This window comes from Lampetra planeri, chromosome 33, assembly GCF_965212315.1.
Source record: "Lampetra planeri chromosome 33, kcLamPlan1.2.h2, whole genome shotgun sequence".
Lineage (NCBI taxonomy): Eukaryota > Metazoa > Chordata > Hyperoartia > Petromyzontiformes > Petromyzontidae > Lampetra > Lampetra planeri.
Genome location: NC_136139.1, coordinates 9269716 through 9290373, shown reverse-complemented (window position 1 = coordinate 9290373; position 20658 = coordinate 9269716). Strand labels below are relative to the sequence as shown.

General features: G+C 50.4%; 1 protein-coding gene across 5 annotated transcripts in view; it reads left to right on the top strand.

The window, feature by feature from the left end:
- Window positions 1–16854, top strand: part of LOC144729764 (MAP/microtubule affinity-regulating kinase 3-like) — a 53684-nt gene extending 36830 nt beyond the window's left edge. For 3 of the 5 annotated variants that reach the window (XM_078610233.1, XM_078610232.1, XM_078610236.1), the window contains exons 14-19: window positions 397–488; window positions 1317–1520; window positions 3692–3973; window positions 8020–8046; window positions 8744–8788; window positions 9457–16854. In XM_078610233.1, coding sequence (XP_078466359.1) covers window positions 397–488; window positions 1317–1520; window positions 3692–3973; window positions 8020–8046; window positions 8744–8788; window positions 9457–9847 — 1041 coding nt within the window. In that variant the 3' untranslated portion in view covers window positions 9848–16854. The remainder of the gene's footprint in view (window positions 1–396; window positions 489–1316; window positions 1521–3691; window positions 3974–8019; window positions 8047–8743; window positions 8789–9456) is intronic. The other 2 variants (XM_078610237.1, XM_078610234.1) reach the window with 2 other exon arrangements.
- The last annotated feature ends 3804 nt before the right edge of the window (window positions 16855–20658 follow it).

The window sequence follows — 20658 nt, the reverse complement described above, 5'->3', positions numbered from 1 at the left end:
GGACGCATTCAGGGCGATCGGGTCCGAGACGGCGAGATACGGACGGGGCACTCTTATAAAGCACCGTCAGCCGGGTTGGGTTTCACTTTACCGCTTACACCGTGCACCAGAGCATCCGCCAGAGGTCATTGAGCCAATTGTCAGCTGTAATTCACATTAAGCCCTGGGCTCTGGAGAGCGACGCATACAGCAGGACTCTCTCTCTCTGTCTCTCGTGCGCGCTTTGCCGACTGTGGTACGTCACGTCACCTAGCGGTATCGTCGGAACTGCTGACACGCACGCACGTGCACGCATGCGCGCGCATGTCGCGTGTCGCAACCGACCACCGCGGCGGGTGCCTTGGCGAGATAGCACGCGGCTCCTGACGCCGTATTGCCTCGTGCGCACCGTTGCAGAACAACGCGGCTTCAGGGTGGCGCTCGCAACGCAACCCGTATGAACCTTTGGACCAGACCGCGTCCTCGATACAGAACGGGAAGGAGAACAGGTGAGTTTCCGCGGGGGGGGGGGGGGGGGGGGGGCGTCGCTTGTGCCGCGTCGCGCCTCCCTCTGGCTTGTGTAGTCTTGCGCCAGCGGTGCATTCGAACAATTGCCTTTAAATATGTACACGTGCTCGTTTGTACATGTTTAAATGCGCGGATATGCGCAGTGCGTCTTGACGTGTGTGCGTATGTGCACTCGCGGCTGCGGTAACGATGCAAGAGGACGTTATGCAGGTGTGTTTCCCCGCAGAGTTGCAGGGACGAGTTGTAAGTAATATAAGTTGTGCGGAAATTGCCTACTGCATTGCCATAGGCTGTTTTCCACTGATGGGAAGGGGTATGCAGAGACACTCTTCACTGCTTTGGAAGTAAGCTGTAGAATTGGCATTGTACACAGCAGGTGAAACTGAGCATTTGCCAAAGGCACGATTGTGCCACGTTTTTACCAAAATTAGGAGTACTTCAGCCAACATGTGCAGCATTGACTCGCCTATGACTGTTAAAGTGCGCAAATAAATTTTCAGGTTTTCACGAGTTGGTTAAATCTCTGCATCCCCTTGCCCATCATGTCGTGTTCCTATTTTATAATTTTTAAGGCTTTCAGCATAACCCACTTACCCCTCCTGCAGCAGCTGACTCTCCGCAGCCATCCCTTGCGTCCATTGCCTTTTAATCCACATCTCACGTGACCCACGACTCACCAACCCCCCCTGACCCCCCCCCCACCCCCCCCCCACCCCCCCCATGTGTGTTTCATGTCCCTGCTCCCACCGCGACTCGCACCGTTCATCCTCGCTGCTAAAAAACAAATCCCGCCGCTTGCTTGGGCACAGCGCGCCCGAGTCTCCGCAGCATCGCGGTGGCGGGGCCTCCTCTGTCGTGGCCGCCTCTTCCACCACCACCTCCTCCTCCTCCTCGCCTGCCGCCGGCGCCCCCTTACCGACGGTCGTGTCCGCGCGCACGCGCCACCAAAAGTCCTTGTCCTCGTCGGAGCACCCGGGCACACTCTCGGAGGTGTCCGACTCGCTGTACTCCACGTAAGCGATCATCGCCATCCCATCGCGCCGCCCTTCCCCCACCCCACTGCCCTTGCTCCTCTTGCGCACCGCGCTCCCCTCGCACGCTTGTGAGAACCGGGCGGCAATTGCCAAGCAGTCGCAATCCATTGAATCGAAAACGACCGTGATTGTTGAGGTTGCTCACTAATACACGGGTCAATTGGTGCACGTGCGATTGGACTGTTTACGACCAGCGCAGATTTTGCGCAGACGATATATTGTTAGGTCTTGCAAACTCCAGTCCTCGTGAACCGCGTTCACCAATCTCTCCTATAAATCGAGATCTCTCCTCCGGATTTCATATACTGAGAAGCAGGTGGCGCATTTACGCGCCGCGCAAGCCCCCGGCGATCGTCGAACACGCCACGTGTGACGTAGAGAACGCGCGTTCTCCTGAAGGGATCTCAGAGGAGTTAGCTCTGACCTCCGCCGCCGCGGGCCGTTCTCCGACACGAAGGCTCTGTGTCACATGATATGATGCCGATACCAAAATTGGGATGAAACTGGGAAAAATTACGAAAAAAATACGTCGAAATTAAATGGGACGCATTGTGGTTGGTTGCAAGCAATGGATTTTTAGGAAGCTCTTTTTCAGGCTAATGGGATGAACGAAATGGAACACGAGACGGGTCATCCCCTGGACCGAGAAAGAGAGTACAGATGAGACCGGATAAAGAACCTGTTCTCGATCATCGATCTTAAATCGTTTATTTAAATATCGTCACTCAGCTGGAGGGGAGGGAATGTTGTTTCACGCTTTTTGCTTAGTCCCTCCCCCAGCCATAGCTGTGACTCCCATCTGGCTGCTCTGTAGAATCCTTCGCTTGCAGCACAGCCTTGTGGGAATTGTCGGAACCGGTTAAATTGACGCAATCGAAACAACGAAAATTATTATCTGGCAGATAACGCAACGAGGCCAGTGCATGCCGCCCGGCTGTCCCAACACGAGTCTTCACACCTCATCATTAATACCGATGACAACAACGGACTTGAATGTCACGGTCAAGCGGGCACGCAACATTAGCACGACATGTATGAGAGTAATGTCACTCTCATACATTTTAATGCATCAACGCAGCGATGCTACCCGTGTGCTACACGGTGGCTTTGCTTGACTATAACGTAAAAATCTTTTGTTTCTCGTTACGAGAGCTCAAAATGCCTGCCCGGCGTACATAGCCGAGGTGCGTACGTATAGGAGCTGTTTGGATTAACCCTTGCTTCCTCCTTTTTAAAGCTTCTTGGATAGTCGCTACTAACCAAAAATTAACCCCTTTCAAATCATTAGTGGTTCTCCACAGCAGAGACAGAGCGACGGTATCGGCTCGTGCGTCAGCGCTGAACGGATATTTACAATGCAGATGGATTCTTGCAAGCGTGAGAGATGGCAACGGCTCGTGTAGGGAGCCTCCCAGCAGTAGATTAACCATGATGCATCGATGTATTCATCGATTGAAATTGATCCTCGCGCTCAAGACTAACGCGTTAAATCGTGCGGGCAAGAACCGATTACAATTTGCGCAAATTTTTATGATCAATCTTTGAGCACCTGAATTGTGGCAATCCGTCAGATCGCTCAGGAGGGGGGGGGGGGGGGGAGAGTGGCGCAATCGTAACGTCCCGAGTCATCGGCCACTCCTGCATGAAAACGAACCTCAATGTGGCATCGGGTACGTGGTAAAGTGTGCTTCTGGACGCTATAGAAGCAGAACATGCTGGCATCAGACTCGCTAATGCTGAAACACGTGCCGTACGAAAAATCTAATCTTGAGGCCGTATATTTATACTTTCATCAACATTGCTGAGTAAAGGCACAAAATGCCACGCCGCCAGCAATAAACAGCACAATTGAATGTGTGTGATAGAAAAGAGTCGATACTTTTCTCGAATTGAGCAAGCTCATGAGAGATTGGGCAAACAGGTGATGGGAGTGGAATCTAAAGTGGAGACGTGCGAGAGAAGAATCTTGTGACCTTCAGTATGGTGAGTGCGTGAGTGGGGGTCAGTGTGTGTGTGTGTGAGTGAGTGCTGGTGCTGCTTGCTGTTATTTTGTTGTCTTCGCTGGCGTTATCGTTTTTATTATTTTCACGTTTTCTTCCTCCCCCTCCCAAACCCACCCACCAACCCCATTCTTCCCGCGGCACCGGCAGGGCGGCACAGAGCGGACGTGCTTCGCCGTCATCGCACAGCGTGAGTGCTGGCGGCGCCGGCGACAACCGGAACTACTTTCCGCGCGGCATGGCCACGCGCAGCACCTTCCATGGCGGGCAGGTGCGCGACCGGCGCACCACCACCGGCAATGCCAACGCTGGCGGCGCCGCAGAGCCCGGCGACGGCACCGGTGGCCTCTCCCGTGCCACGCGTGACGGCGCTCGGGGAAGCAGTGCCTCCGGCAACATGTTCTCCCGTTTGACGGCGCGGCTCAGCCGCAGGTGAGTGCGTGCGTCTGTGCTTGTGTGTGTGTAGCCAACACCTTAAAGTGCACATAGCCTGGCACAAGCGCCGTGGTGACGTCGCCGCCACTTAGTGACGAATGGTGGTGGTTGTTGTGGCCAACGCCAGGGATGATTATCTGTTCCGGTCCTGGGCCTCCCCTAGGTCGACTCAAATGAGTACCTGGTGTGGTGTGTTAAATAAACATCGCCACTGGGGGGACAAAGGCAGCCGGGCATGGTGTTGGCCTCCCACCCCCTCGTGTACCGTGCCGGTCCTTCATAGGTGCTCGTTAACAGCACTTGCCCTGACAGTCTGTTAAGGCTATACGTGAGGGCTTTTTGGCTTTGTCTGGCGGTCACAGTTGCTGGTACCACAGTGGCAAGATGTTAACTACCTCGCCTGGTATGGAGGAGGTTGTGGGTTCGATCCCGACCCTGATGCCTGTATATTTGGAGTCTGCATGTTCTCCCAATGGTCGTGTGGATTTTTCTCTGGGTCCTCCAGTTTTTGAGAATCAACATGCGTTTAGAATATTTGGCTAATATAAATTTCCACGTGATCATAAGCCACTTCGTTGAGCTATTATTTGTGGGCAGCTTCTAAAAAAGAGCTATACTGCGCAGTGGGCCTTACCTGGTAAAATACAATAAATGGGTTAGTTTTAGTTTGCTCGCTAACGAAACAAGCATGCCCCAAAAGGCTGAAAATACTGTGGGGAGCTTTTTTCTGTCGTTGTTGGTTTGCTTGTGTGCTTTTAATTGTATTTGTGACAATGCAAAAGTAATTTTTTTCTGAAATGGATGAAAATTTGCGTCGGAGTAAGTATTCCAAGTACAGTTGGTTCCTGCTTTTACAACCCTGACCCTATTTTCCCACAGACAGTAGAAACAGGAGAAACATCACTTGCTGATGTGTTTTTCCCTTTGTCAACCATATTTAATAGGGTGTAATAGGTCAAAATTCCGAAAAAAAATTGAGAATTACAAAAGTTCCACCCCAAGTCACATCGGAAACCAAACTGACTGTTCAAACCTGTTCGGAGTCATGTCAGAAGATCCGTCGTAAATCAAGTATCTGCGTCGTAAATGTACCCATGGTGGCATATTAACGTTGTAAATGTTTATCGTCGTATATCGGAACGTCATAAACCAGAGACCGCATGTATCTGCTTGTTGTTATTAAGCCGCATTTTAAAACAGTTATTGTATTAATATCTTGTGTAAAGTGCTGTGAAACACCCTAGCATGATGGACGCTCTATCAAAAACGATTTATTAATGATGTCGCCGAACGATGAAAACTCTCGTTCAGTTACTACGTTGGTCTTCCTTTGCTTCGCACCGTGAATGTTTTGGTGATCTTCCAGAATCCCCGACAGTGGTGACAAGCGTCGGGGTGTTTACTCCAAAATGCTCGAGGTTGACCTCTTGTGGCTCTGAGCGCTGAGATGGAACGTGGGTCTCAGCAGCCGCCTGCGTTTAAACCGGAGACTTTCATAAAGACATCGTAGTCTCTCGCAGAGATTCGTATACACGTGCAGACAATGTTGTGATTATGCCAGGTCCCAAGCGTAGTGAGTCGACCAATGATTTTGCACGCGGTAGAAAACCCATCACGGTAAATTGAGTTCTGTTGCTTAATTTGGCTATACATATGAATATGGCTGTCATGGACGGGCAATCATATGAGTGTGCTGCCCTCTACTGTACAGACTAGAGGTCACTTCAAGAGACGTCACAGGTAGCTCTGCACTATGCACGTAGGCGAGTTACTGCTCTGCGAGAGTTCCGAATGGAGACTTTGTCTCGTGATGCGATGCCAATAAAGCAATCGGGATAACATTGGAGGTGGGTAGGGGTGGGAACATTCTTTAAGCATTATGTTAATGATGGGCAACTCCTCGTTAGGCTAGGCAAGTGCATGCAGTTTAAATAAATTAGTAATACACACAGGAGGGCATATTTTGGGTGATTTGGTCATTGACGTATATTCACTTATATTGGCAATATTAATTGGCACCACCTAATTTTTGCCACCTTAGGTGCTCCCAAATTTTGCTTTTGCCCAGTGACTCGTTTGGATGTGTGAAACGAGTTTTAGGTGTTTGGGTGGGCTCTGCTTGCCTGTTTATTTTAACAAACCTCGATGTCCATATTTCACCTAATGGGTCGAGGTTGCCCGTGCAATCATCTAGGCATGCAACAATTAATTCATCGATCAAAATAGATCCTTACGCTTAGTTTACATGGTACATGCATCAAATCTTGTGTGAGAATTAGTCTTACAGTTAAGGCAAACGAATGTAGGTGGCGTGATAATATTACATATTGGCTAATGGAGAGTGCAACACTGTACAACACAAGACATAAAAAATGAAAAAAACACAAATGAGATCAATTTAATCTTGAATTGTTGCTCCGAGTTACGACACAATATTCCAGTTATAATAATGATGCCAGTGATTCGCCCAGAAATGCCTCACTGAGTCTCAAGATTTATTTCTCAGAAGGGCCCTGCGGTACATTGGGATGTTTGGCCAATTCCATGAATGACAGTGACTTTGTGTGTAAGGCAAGCCCCACCACTGTGTATACAAGGAGTTGCACTGGGCACTGCCATCTCCTCACCACACCGTGTATTTCCGATGACGGTTCAATTACAGTAGTGGCAGGGGGGGTGGGTGGTGTGGATTGCTACAAGCGTGCGATGGACTGCGAGCAGCTTTACGCTTTTGGATTTTTAAAAGTTTGTGCGTTTTCACCGCAGGACTTTTTATATCGGACGTGCGCACGTTGCTTCATCGACTTGACTGCTTTCTGTTTCCACTGCTACTACCAGCAAAGTATATGAGCCGAGTGGGATGGAAAAATTCCGCTTGCTTTGCGAATGGCCTTTACATGCTAAGCGGAAGCGATGTTTCACAAAGAGTAACGTACGAACCCAATTTATGTTTACAGACAGTGTTAGAAATTTATTTGCCATTTTATATACCGGTTGAGGAGGTTAAAATTCAACTAGTTTATTTACCAGGTACAGCCCACCAAGCTATTAGATTCGTTTCAGAGGCGATCTGAGAATACTTGATAGCTCATCAAAGTGGGTTGTCATACGTGGGAATTTATAGTAGCAGCCAAACAATGTTTGTGCATTTTTCTAAATGTGGAGAGGAAAAAACTGGAGGACCTGGAGAAAAATCCACGCCACCACCATGGGGAGAGTTAGAAATCACATGAACTCCCAAGTATTCCGAAGGCATCATCAGTGTCGAACCCAGGGCTTCCTGCGTACCAGGCAAGGGAGATGACTTTGCGGCAGCAGGTTCACTCGCCCCTGATCTCCCGTCCCTCCGATGTTAATAAACTGGAATAAAAATACCATCACGTGACCTGGCCCAGAAACAAACGTGGATCATTGCATTGGCTGTGACGAAAATCTTCGTTTTACCTGAGTAACCGCTTTCGGTTGAAGGGGGTGGGGTCAATTGTCAACAGACTGTTGCAATGTGGAATTTTATTGTAGGAGTGCGGAAGTTCAACCTCCCTCTGGCTTAGGGCTGTAAATATTAAGTGGTGAGCACCGCCGCCGACACTCATTTGAGCAGGAAATCATTTTTTTCTTGTTGACTTTGGTCAAGGGTTGAAAATAGTGTGTGACCGCTGCTAGCCGTGCCCCAGTTTTTTCTGCCGCTCGATTTAAATGTGTGGCGTTTAGGAGGCCACGCGGTTGGAAGGCATAACACAGGCATTTTCAATCAATCATTCATTCATCCGTGCTATAAGTGCACTTGCATCTCCTTAATCACCCATTTCGCCCGCCGCCTCGCCCACCACGCTACTTGACAACACTCGAAGAAGGACCGCTTGGCCCCGTTGACTCAATCAAGTGACATCAACATTTGTTATGCTGTGTATACCTGAACCACATGCTCATTTACCCAAGCTTAAAAGTAATTAAAGTCAAACGTTTATCGTTTACATGCCATCTCACAATTTTCTTCCTTTTTGTTTTGCTTTCTTTTTATTTATTTATTTATTTGGCTGTAGAAATCTGTCTATCCGATTTACCAGAAGGTAGGCCGAGTGCACCATTATTCATTTTTCATGTCGGTCTCTCCATAACCCCCAACGCATCCGTTTCCAGCTCGCCACACTAACCCCAACCTCTCCTTGCGCTGCGCGTGGCTCGTTGTTGTGATTGGTTGCACGGTGTGCCCCCACGGTGTGCCCATGCGGTGTTGCCCCCGCGATATGTACCCCCCCCGTGGTGTGCCGTGCTTTTCCTGCATGGGGACAAAGCGCACGGTGGCCGAGCCTTGCTTTGTTGGGCATTCTGCTCCTCCCCGTGTCACAACGACGCCTGTGTTATCTCCTCCCCCCCCCTCTCCCCACGCCAATGCGATGGTCCTTCCCGTCGTCGTGTCTTCTCCTACGAGAGCCCTCGTCCATTTTCCGTCTGTGCGCGAAAATGGGGCCCGGTTTTGTTTGGCGCAGCACGAGGCCGAGCATCGCTAACGCTACGGTGTGGTTAACGGTGTGGTTAACGGTGTGGATAACGGTGCAGTTAACGGTGCGGTTAACGTTGCGGTTAACGGTGTGGTATCCTCGGTGGCCTCGTTTCAACCCCGGGAAAGGGCCCGTAGCTGCACTGTCTTGTCGACTCTGCTGCCACGTTGTCTTGGTGTCTGGCTCTCCGTGTGACCTGTGAATGGCACCTTCGTCCGCCACGCCGTGTCTAATCTGCTGCTCCGTGTCTCTTGTGTCCCTGGAGGGCTGTCAACGAGGTGGAGAAGAACGGCAGGCTCGAGGGACCCAGGTGAGTTGACATTGAAATCCCCCAGCTGACGTTCTTGTCCTGCACTGTCCTGCTCCCTGCTGCGCAAATAGCGGTGGCCGGGGTGGCTCAGGTCAGAGCAGTGAGGCGACGCCGTTGAGATCCTGGAGTTGTGAATCCACGTCACTGCCGCCTCTGATTAAAAGCTGAGCTCGCAAGTGTCGCGATAGTTGATGGGTCGCAGCCCACCCTTCAATGACTACGCAGGAAAAAAAAAGTCACGTTGAATGCGGTTTCGTACTTAATTGGGCTAAATTCCAGCTCTTAGAATAAAAATGATCAGTTTGACTGTCATCCAACGAACATTGATCTGCTTGCAGTAGGGGAGGGTGGTAAAGTGCTGACCCCTACTCTGTTAGCCAGACATCACTTGAAGAGTTTCTCAGAGGTATCTCGTTAACTAACAGCTTCTGTGGACATTTCTCCGTGGCAAAGTTGTTGCACTGCTCGGTGGAGTTCCAACTGGATTATTGGTCCCATGACTTGGCACTAACTCGAATAAAATTGTGGAAAAAGACAAAAAAAATTGGAAAAACTCACCGACTTCCAGACTAATTGACCCATGTTACCCCCCTGCCTCTGGCCCACTCTCCTACTGCCCCTCCTCCCACTTTGCCCGCTCCTCCTCCCGCCTTCTCCCGCACCGCCAGCGGTGGCGGTAGCCGGACGCCGTTTGCTGAGCCGCGGGAGGAGATCCCGCGCGATCCCAAGCCCCGCGCGCTGCGCTTCACGTGGAGCATGAAGACGACGAGCTCGATGGACGCGCGCGAGATGATGCGCGAGATCCGCAAGGTGCTGGACGCCAACCGGTGCGACTGCGAGGTGCGCGAGCCCTTCCTGCTCTACTGCATGCACGGCGACGATCATGGAAGTGGCGGCGGTGGCGGCGGTGGCGTCGGCAGTGACCTCGTCTGCTGGGAGATGGAGGTGTGCAAGCTCCCGCGCCTCTCGCTCAACGGCGTGCGCTTCAAGCGCATCTCGGGCAGCTCCATCGCTTTCAAGAACATCGCTTCCAAGATCTCCAATGAGCTCAAGCTCTAGCCGACGGCCCCGGGAGATGATGCGAGTGCCACCCCGCCTCCTCCACCCCCCCCACCCTACCGCCCCCCCACCTCTCGTTGTCTTCCCCGTCTCCCCACCACAACCTTCTTATCTTCCCCCCCCCCCAAATGCTCTGCCCAACCCTCCGCCGTCAACAGCCCTCGCCGTCCCTTCTCTCGTGAAATTTTCTCTCCGTGGTTGGTAATGTCACTCGAGCCTTGGACTCGGATGTTGGCGTTTGGTGCACTCCAGATATGATTTTGTTTTAGTCCTTCAGGGTACTGTGTAACCGCGTCTTCAGCCCGCTGGACGCCACCGCCGCCTCTGCTACCTGGATTCCGGGGCTTATTTCACGTCCGTGGAAGTGAGCTTTAATTTCGTGGTGATGCTTGAAGTGCTGGAGAGCGGGTATGTGTGTACAGGAGCTGCGCGTGTGTGCGCCCCACATCTCGTGGCGGTGATGATAGTGATGGTGGTGGTGATGATGATATACATTTCTGCTTTGTCATTTGCTCACCCTCCCGAAGTGACGTCGTCTTCACGTGTGCGGCGAATCCGACGGCGGCAGCCCTGTCCCCCCCGTTGCTTGCGCGCGGGCAGCTTTGCATGAAACGGTGACTCTTGTGGCTGTTGGTCAAAAAAATGCGTTCCCCCACTCCCGTCTCACCGCCCCGGTTGCTCCCCACCCCCCCCCTTCAACAGACCCACCGAGCTAAGCGTTTGACCATCTCCCTATTTGCCGTTGTACAGCGTCGCCCTTCTGCCAAAATGCGTTGCTCTCGGCCGGGCTTGGTTTCTCTTCACGTACGGTGTGGCGGGCGTCCCAGCGGGCGGGCTTCGTGGCCACACTGTGGGCAGCTCTCAAACGGGGGGGGGGGGGGGGGAGGGGTTTGTTATTTTACGTTTTGGGTTTTTAGTATTCGTTTGTTTCACGCAACGAAAGGGCACATCGATGTTGGGCTTGAGCTGCTGACGCGTGACCACAGATCATCACGGTGGAGGTGGAGCGAAAACACGGGACGGAGTGCAGAGGCTCGGTTTTGCTAAATACATAGATTAGGAGCAGAGAAAAAATTGAATATTTTGGGTACATTTTGTAATGGAAATAGGCCTGAATTGTTTACTGCTCTGAGCCTTGCTCTCTCTCTCTCTCACTTGTAATTGTATAGCTTGCTACAAATCCAAGTGAATGTTGATTTTATACGCTGTAAGAATGAACTTTGGAGGTAAAAAAAATTATAAAAAATAAATATTTTGTAAGGGGGATAATTAATTTATGGCTGTGTAGCATACAGAATATAATTTTTCGTTGTCTGGTTATTTTTTTCTTTGTTCACGTTGGGGCTGCCTTAGTCTGTTGGGGTTTCTTTATATATTTCAACACTATCTGGTGTGTAGCACCACGCACAGTTGATTCGAGTAATGTATATTATTTAGGCCAGTTTGTTTGGAAGCTTTCTTTTTAATGAACACTGGCGAATAATTGTGCTTGATTAATGCTATGATCGTACGTATTTAGGTGTCATTTGGTTGGCATATCTATTTTCTCGGTAGCAAACGTGCTCCACAGACTGCACAGTTTGGTTTTGTTTTATTTCCTTAATGTTCATCGCAAACCGACGTTGATATACTGTAAATAAAGATGTGTGATGTAATGAATTGGGTGAACGTGATATTAACGGTACTGTTCTCTTCACCGCTCGTGTTTGATTCCAACCGACAATTAAAATAAAAAGTATTTCAGATATATACCGTGATATTTTAACAAGACTTACTTGGAAATGTACGCGCTCAGTGTTGTTCTTGTTGAGAGTGAAGGGGCCCCTCGACCCCCCTGGGTCGCACTGGCCCAGCGCGTGGCAACTCGAAACGCTCCCCAACGATAACCACAGCATTAATCCCGTCTCACCGTCAGATTTTGTGTTTTTTTTGTGTTCCTTTCCTCCCAATCGTGCGCAGCATAAATATTGACTCGCGACGGCGTGTTCTTTCCAGGCGCGAGCGCTTGCGGCGCGTGACCGGCCGCACGGGTTATTTGTCACCGCGACCGGTTTGACCGTTTTTTTTTTTGTTCATCTCATCGTTGGGGGGCCGCACTTTTCGTGGGACGGGGGGTTTTCCTTTTTCCGACGTCAGACCCTGTCGACCGACGCGGGTTTGCGGTGTGGGTTGCATGGAAAAAACTTTGTCTTAAATCGGAGCGGCGGTGCAACCACCCCTCCCAATCCCACCCCCACCGTGACGGAGGTCAGCAGTCACGCCGCTGCACGGGCGCACGTTTGCTTTGCCGTGCGGTTGTGTGACGACGAAAAGGCATTTTGGGGATTGGGGGAAGCCCTTCTTTTATCAGCGTCCTGCATCGTGTGGCATCGACGTTAACGGCTTGACACCCCTCCTGCTCGCTTAACGAATGGCTGCGTTGGCAGCGGGGTGTGCAGACAGGTGGGGAATGCAACTCGACACTTTCAGCGTTAGTGCTGCGCTCGTAGCAAAGGTGAAAAGGCAGAACAAAAATAAAATGTAGAAAGGCGTTGTTGGAGGTGTGAACGCCATGATCAGCTTTGGCCGTGCCGACTTGACTAGGCAAGCTAAGATGAGGTGATGTTTTGGGAATGGCTACTCTTTAAAAAGGGCCATTGCTTGAAATGTTAGTCTACTTTTCTTTTCTCGTTCAATTTATCCCTTCTACAATAATTGATCGCAATGTTCTTTCTCCCCAATCCCATGGCAACTACATCCTTTGACCATGCAGAGTTGATTCTTAAGCACACTCCTTCTCAACCGACAGTGGGCGGTGCATTTGAGCCCTGTTGGTGACCGTGCGTTGTCGGTTGTCTCTGGTTTGTGATAAACCCTCGTGAAATATTACAGGACACACTGTGCGATGGGCATATTCAATACCCACTATGACGGCCGCTCCCGTCCATAGCAGGGTTGGGGAACCCGTGACTTCATTTTTATCCGACTCAAGATATTTATCAGAATTTGCATCTTGGTCGTCAGTTAATTTCGGAACTGACGCGACACCGACACTGTTGGTGATCGCAGAGCGGGTTGCGGGCCTCGTATTGGTGCATTTCGGTGAAGGTGGGGCCTCGCAATTTTTTCACGTTGCCACTGGGGTAAAACGCGAGCGTACGTTAACGCACGTGGTTTGCGTGTGTTTGCCTGCCAAAGGGAATTTTGAAGTCCTGTTCGGCACCCTCGATAAGGAAACGGTTTCCCTCCCCACCCCTACTCTGTTAAAGATTTGGTTGCAGTGCGGCAGGCCCTATGGCAATGCCATCGCTGGAACGGCAGACGTCATTGTGGTTATTAACTTAATTCCGCGTTCCTGCATGTTGGAAGCTCCTACATCTGGCATTTCTAGGATATGTTCTAAATCAGTAAGTAGACTTTTAACTTAACACCACTGGCTGAAAATGTCGATGCCCATTGTATTCTTCCTCTTGTTGTTTCCGCGTGATCGTTGTCTTTCAGATACTTAGAATCACTTGCCACAATCATCGTGCCCAACATTACAAAACGTAGCCAAGGAAAGTCTGTATTATGCTGTAAAATACCAAAGTCCGTTGAGTTTGTTGGCAGACTTTGCGGTCAGTCCAGCGGTCGGAAGCGGTGTATTAAATGCCAAGGCTGTGACCTTTCACATTTTCATAATGAACATTTACTTATTCTTTGAAATGGGAATTCTAACCGTCGCTACCTTTGTTACCCAAGTGCCCTTCACAAAAAGTGTGGATCTCTCTTTCCTTCCCCTGGTGGCTCTTGCCAAAAGTTAGGTGGAATTCTCGTGCCGTTATTCGACGAAAAAATCATTTTTAATTCGAAATCAATATTTTTTCTCTTGAAAACTAATTGTTAAAATACATGCGTTGCAATCAAAATGGTTCCTTTCTAACACCGGCTTCCACTAAAATACGCCCGGAAAAGTTTTCATGCAAGAAAATATTATTTAAGGGATTATGTGACCTTTGCATCAAAAAAGCTTTACTGTAATTCGACATTTTCTTTTCACTTACGATATCTTTTTTTTTTGCAACTGGTCACATAGTCGTGGTTATTCGCATTCACATTTTGTTTAGGAAACCTCGCTGCTAATGAGACCCCAAAGGTCTTAAACCAGTACTGAGAGTGCTCGATTAAACAAACGCTGCTGGATAATGTTGGTCTGGAAAGCCGCTGGCCGAGTTCTGTTCATATCTGTTCATATCTGCTACCCACAATGCCCCTTGCCACAATGCAGATATTGAGTTGGCATTAAAACGTGAACAATTCGACTGACAAACGGTTCGCGTAATTGTAGAAATCGATTAACTTTAAGAGTAAATGCGCATTGAAACTTTATCGGATTACGCATTGGGTAGGTAGGTAGCCCGCCACGGAACTCGCGTTGCCCCCAGAATGTCGCTAAATTCCGTCTCGTACCGTACTCACGCAACGGCAAGTTTCGCGAGCTTAGCGCCCGTTTCCATTGCGCTCTTGCGTCCGGGCGGGCACCGCTCACCTGCGCATACACGCACACGCGCCTGCAGTGGAAACAGCTTATGACAATCCGACTATTTCTAGGCGGCCCGTGTTTGTACAGAAAGCTCGCCACAAAGTCTGCCACGTGGTCGCGTAGCTACCCTTGATCCCCAACCCCCCACCGCCGCCCGCCGGGTACGCGTGCGTCGTCCTTGTCGTTTACTTGTTCGAGACACCCGCGCACACCGAGTTGGAACGCTTAAACCGTGAGAGCAACGAGATGAGATTTGTCTTTTTTTTTAACGAAACGGGAATCTATCCACGAGCGAGAGAAATTCTAGTGCGTCAAGTGCCTGCAAACGTTTGCTGAAGGATCGGCTGGGCTCACTCGGTGTGGGTGCTGTGTGCCTAATTATGAGGTCCCCTCCCCCCCGGAGCCAGTGGCCTGAAAATTGCTTATCGGTACCACCGGGGGGAGTCGGGGTGGGGGGGGCGGCGAATGCCACCAATGATTGTTGTTGACGCGTGTTATCGCTGGTTCAGAAATACATATGGATAGCAAGGTCTGGTGGTGATTGCGTCTTATGAGAAAATGTCACAAAAGGATACCACGGCGTGCTCAGCAGAGACAATACTGCACAGACGTCACGGCGCGCAACGGGTGTGCTCACAAACGGGCGAGAAGCAACAACTCCCATCTTGCCTCTTGCATGCATGTCATGTGACCACTACATTGCGTCTACAGTTCCATGCAGGGGCATGCACGTGAGCAGCGGGGGGTGTGCGTTGCGATGTTCGATTCGCGTCCAGGCGGCAACCGCTTTCTCCCGTTGCGATTGTGTGGGGGTTTCCTCGTGGCTTTCAGAAAGTGGCCGGTTTTGAGCATATCGTTTTGGAACGGAAGCGAACGCGATTATGAACCGTCTGACATGTGAGAACAAATGGGAAGTGTGTCTATGAAATGGAAGGTTTTTTTGCTGATTGTGGACACCGCCCATCCATGGTGGACAGTATTGTACTGGCAGCATTTGCCACCCCAGGTGGTACAGAACAACCTCCTTTCGTGACCCTTCTACATTTGTCCGTGGAATACTTTCTCCTACCCAGAACGTGCTCCCAACAGCAGCGGAAGCGTCACCCTGTGTTGTCTCATCGCGGGCCCCATTCCCTGCTGTCTTTTGTCTTTGCTGTCTGCTGTTGTTGTTCACCGCTGTCTGCTGTTGTTGTTCACCGCCGCCTGTCCCGTCTTGCCTGTCCTCCTCCACCCTGGATCATGAATGCTGCTTTTTCCCCATTTGCCTTAAGAGAAGCACCTACTTCCCACACACACACACACACGGGGCACTTTTTTTGGCGGTCGTCGATTTTGTAAGAATATCGTAACGGCGCGCGAACTGGGTTGGCACAGGGAGATGTTTGTTTTGTTATTCTGACCGGAGAGCTTCGTTTGTCTCGGCGGCAATCGTTGAAAAGCGTTCTGGCAACGGGCCCCGATTGCTGCTTGGGTTGGTGAAGAGAGGGATAAAAACACCAAGTGAACTTTGTTTTGCAAGAATAATGGTACTAATACAGTTATGCAATTATATTTAGGAAATAATAAAGTTGAACCATCGTTGGTGATTACAGATTTTTAACAAATGTACGTGAAGTTCTCAGAATCCCCGTAGCCGGACGATGTTGTTGCCGACAGATCGACGTGACTGAACTCCGAAACTTCTCCCGAGACTTAATCCTCGATTCGCGTGCCATTTCTTATAATAACAACAATAATAATCATGATCTCACAATCGCTACGTTTATATGGAGGTTGCTTAAATGCCTCTGCAATCCAAAGCACCTTATATCACATTTCATCTCAACCATTCGATGGGTACCCCCCCCCCCCCTCCGTGCCAGCTATCCATGTGCGGACAAGGAGACGGAGCACCAACCGACAAGCGGGTACTCGTCACACTTCCACAATTAGGTTTCCTAAACACAAAAGTTAAAAAAGTTTAAATGTCCCTTTGCCAGCCTGTGAATCGCGCCCACGTGATTTTGACACATTCACTCGTCGGCGCACAAAACGACCTCGCGGGTTTCCTCCACCCGGACTGCCCATGTCAACTCGCAGCTGAACGCCCAGGATGGGTGATGCAAAGTTCCCTCTTCGGGATGTGGTGGTGGTTGGTTGGTTGTGGTTGTTGATGAGTACGGCCCGGTCCGTCTGCCTGTCGTGTCTGTTGCGTGCGTCTTGTCGGCGCGCAGGGCAGCGGTCGCGTTTGTGCGCGATGTTGAGGTCTGCCATGTTGGTTGGTGACTGCGTAAAAGGGGGGGTCTGGCTTCGGTTCGAGGGTTCAATCCGCCAGTTTTTGTATGACTTGGTGCTTTTATAAAGGACTTTGTTAAACCTGTGGTTCGTACGTTGCTCTGTGCTTTTTACTGAACACACTGTTTTCGTGTTTTTGTTCTTCTCCTTTGTTTTGTTTATCCACCCCATGTTTTTTGGGATGGGAGTTTCAGGTTTTGTGAATTAAAAACGGTATCCAACGCTGACCCAACCCGGCTTGCGATGTCGTGAGTTTCTGTAGCGCGAGTGTTAGAAACAACAACAACTAGCGTGAGTGGCATGGCACGATGTGTGTGCCTCGGTGGGGTTCATCATGGCCGGGGTCACTGCACTGAGCTGCCAGCCCGCTTATTGAGAGCCCAGGGTTCGAATCCACGTGTCGGGCTGTATTGGCGAGGATTAGAAAAAATAAAACACGCAAGTGAGGTGGTCCGATTAGGTTCGGGGTTGGGGCTGTTCACAATATCTGGACCACAAAAACTTAAGCTATATCACCCCACTAATGAGGTCGTGGGTTTTGAATCCGAGTTGGAGTTTCCTGCGATGAAACTGTATCCTCATGTAAGCAGTTGATTGTCAGCCCGGTGACCACTGATTGAGCAAGAATCAACACGTTACTTGGCATTGTTACTTTAATTCGGCATGTTCCCAGCTGTAAAGGTGAATGCTGCTGTACTCGGCTGCCATGCAAATGAACGTGTCTAAACAGCGGGGCGCGCGAGAATGTTCCACACCACCTCGTGCAGTTACGAAGAGGCTCACGAGGGAGATGACATTGTCAATGTGAAGTCTGTTCTACCGTTCACGCGTGGTCGCGACGCGGATTGGATACAACGCGATGAATGTGCGAATTGTATATAACGCGATTGAGTGAACAGCACTAAGTCGCGCGAGTCGGACTAAGCGGTCGTACAGCTGCCTCGGCGTAGCATCGCAACAAGGCAGTGGGATGCTGCTGGATGCTTCGAGATGCTACCCACGCGCCTCGGTCTTTGTTCAGCCTGCGTACGCATCTCGCGAGTTATCGCGGACTGTGTTTTTACCCGATACAACTATAATGCGATTTTCCCATAACGCGGTGTGCTTCAACAACGCGACTAGCGCGTTTATAGGAGAACCAAACGTACAGCATGATTTAATTGTACTTGAATTAATAATTCCCCCTTTCAATGGAACCAAGTTCGCGTTTCATTTATAACGCGTCGAACGGCGATGACCGAGGAGCATCAACCATCACGCGAGCTCCGCTCATCCTCGCAGAGGCTTTCGGCTGGACAGCGAACAAAGACGGCCCCACCGCATTGCGCGTTTTCAGGTGCGCCTCTGCGGCCGTCTGGAATGCTCTCCGATATTAGGAAGCCACTCAAGCCATGCACTTTTAAATAGTCTGGATTGAAAACTCATTTATTTAGAACAGCTTTTTGTGTTTAGGTCTCCTTCCACCGCACCTCCGGTTAGCACGGTTGGCTACGCACGGTGCAAAAGAAGTTCAACATGCATACAATTTACAAACCACCCGGAATGTGCCCATTCCCATCTTTTTTTTTTATCGGAAACAGGGTAATGCTTGAATGGGTGACTCAGCCGTGCATGGCCGCTATGTTCGGCATTTGAGGGACGCATAGGGCAGTGAAGCAGAATCTCATTGTCCTCCTTTGCTCCAGGGCCAACGACACACGGACCTTAACTGGCATGGATGGACCTACGGCCAAATAACCCCCACGTGCCGCACAGCGTGGGGGAGGCCCTCATCCAGCAGTGGATATGACAAAAAAGGGGGGCTGCACGTGTACGGTAAAGGAGTGATTTTGTTTTCTCTTCTGATTTATATCTGAGGAAGTTGGTTACAGGGAGGTAATAGGGAAATGGGATGACTGGTGAAATTGACGGTTCGTTTAAGTAGAGAATATGTCAGATAAGGGGAAGACGCCTTTTGAACTTGGATATGACTTGTAAATAAATAATGTACCGAAGCTCTGTATACATGGGCGCTTCAGCAGCAACTACTTAAACCGGTTTCGACTGGTATGGCAAGCGGAGACTGGGTATGCTCGTTAAATAGTTAATAAAATGGACCGCGCTACATCAACACAGCTCATCACGGAGGCGTCAAAGTGTCCCCCCCCCCCGCATTGGCTCGGCTCTGGTGTGCCAATGGAGAACGGATAATTTGATCACACCGATGACGAAACATCATCAGCGCTCTGAAGACTTTCGGGGAGGGTCATGTTACAAGTGGGGTGTTTGGCAAATAAGTTTGGTGTTTTAAAGAGCACGATAGGACATCCCTCGATATTAGGAACAGATATGTTCATGAAAAGCCTTCAAAACGAAATCCAGCATCATCATCACGATCCGTGGGCTTGGGCAGATAGCCCGTGGATGTCCACTGCACAGTTTTACATTTGTTTCCACTCTCTTCTGTCTCGTGCCAATATGCTCAAGTAGGGCCGCATCTTAATGGACCAATCATGACGTCGTGAAGCCATTTTTTCCGAACGCATTCCCTCGATAATCGGAAAATAAAGTTCCTTTAAAACGCTGTCTCTTCCAAACACAAGTCTGTACACGATTTGCCGTATACGGAGGGATGAACGGTGGTTTTACTTCGTGCGGGAGGTTGAAACCAGAGACCCGGACAAAGCGCACCGCGCATATGAGGAGATAAACACTCTAAATGTGCACGAGACAGGCCTCACGCACCCACTTGCTGGACTGCCATATCCGAGCACCTCCTCGTGGCTTTAGCGCTCCACTCGCTGTCCAGCCGAGACAGTCCTGGACATCTGTGTGAAAAAAAAGCTTCATAGCTCATCGGATTCCTCCTGCAGTCCGCACTCTCCACAGTAGCTCAGCCTCGCCTGTACACAACACTCGCTAACACTGACGGCGCTGACTGAGATACCCAACGACTATCATCCGTAGCCAGAGGTCGCAAACTGGTTTTGATTCCTTACCCGTATCCGGCCGCACCAGGTTCGCAAATGGGTACCCGTACCCGGCCGGGTACAGGTAGCCGTATCCTACCCGAAATGAGTGACAAACGGTTACTCACCAGTGACTCACGGCCTACCCGCACCCGTACTCGGCCGCACCAGGGTCGCAAACGGCTACCCGTAGCCGTACCCGGCCGGGTACGGGTAGCCGGGTATCGGGTAGGGTACGGGTATCGGGTACCCGACTGCGACCTCTGTCCGTAGCGCAATATCCAGCGGAGACGTTTAGCAACGACGGCGACGAGACGAGTCCACTCCCAGTACCGGCAGCCTCGAGCTCCACGCTCTCGGCTCCTTTTATGCTCCCAGCGCCGCCCTGGCTCCGCCCTGACCGCGCCTCCCTTCTCGAACCTGCCAGCAGGTTCCAGGGACCCTCCAGATGGGGTCCTCCGTGACTCTTTCCCGAGTTTCTCCTCTGCCAACACACACCGTGCTCACCCTCACCGGTGTGTGTACAATTCTATGGGTCTTTCGGTAAAGCCACGTAGAGAGAAAAATAATACAAATATCTCGACGTTTCGATCGCAACACAAGCAATCGTCTTCAGGTGAGAGAGAGAGAACGCTGCCGAGACGAGGTTTTATTTTTTTTATAATTTTTTGTTATTATTTTTCTTTCTACGTGGCTTTACCGAAGGACCCATAGAATATGTATTCCTGCAGTCACGAAAGCTTTAAGTCAAGGTGTGTGTGCTCTGTCTGTCCACCACAGTTGCCGCTGCTGTCCACCAGCCGCCGCTATGACACTACATGTTTACCGCTGTCGAGGTGCCATACCCTGGCTTGCCAGGAGACGGCGGTACAGCAATTTAGGACTCCACCTGTTCCATCTGCATCGGATGGAGCCGGGGTCGGCATGCGGACTTGCTTGAGGGCTGTTTCGTGACGTGACTTCATCAAGGACCGTCGTCACGCAGCCACCACCACGACCACAGTGCATTGCGCCTCTTGAAATGTTGAGTTCATTTTCCGAATTCGAAATGGCCGTTTCCGTTAGTTTGGTTTGCTGACCCCCGTGGT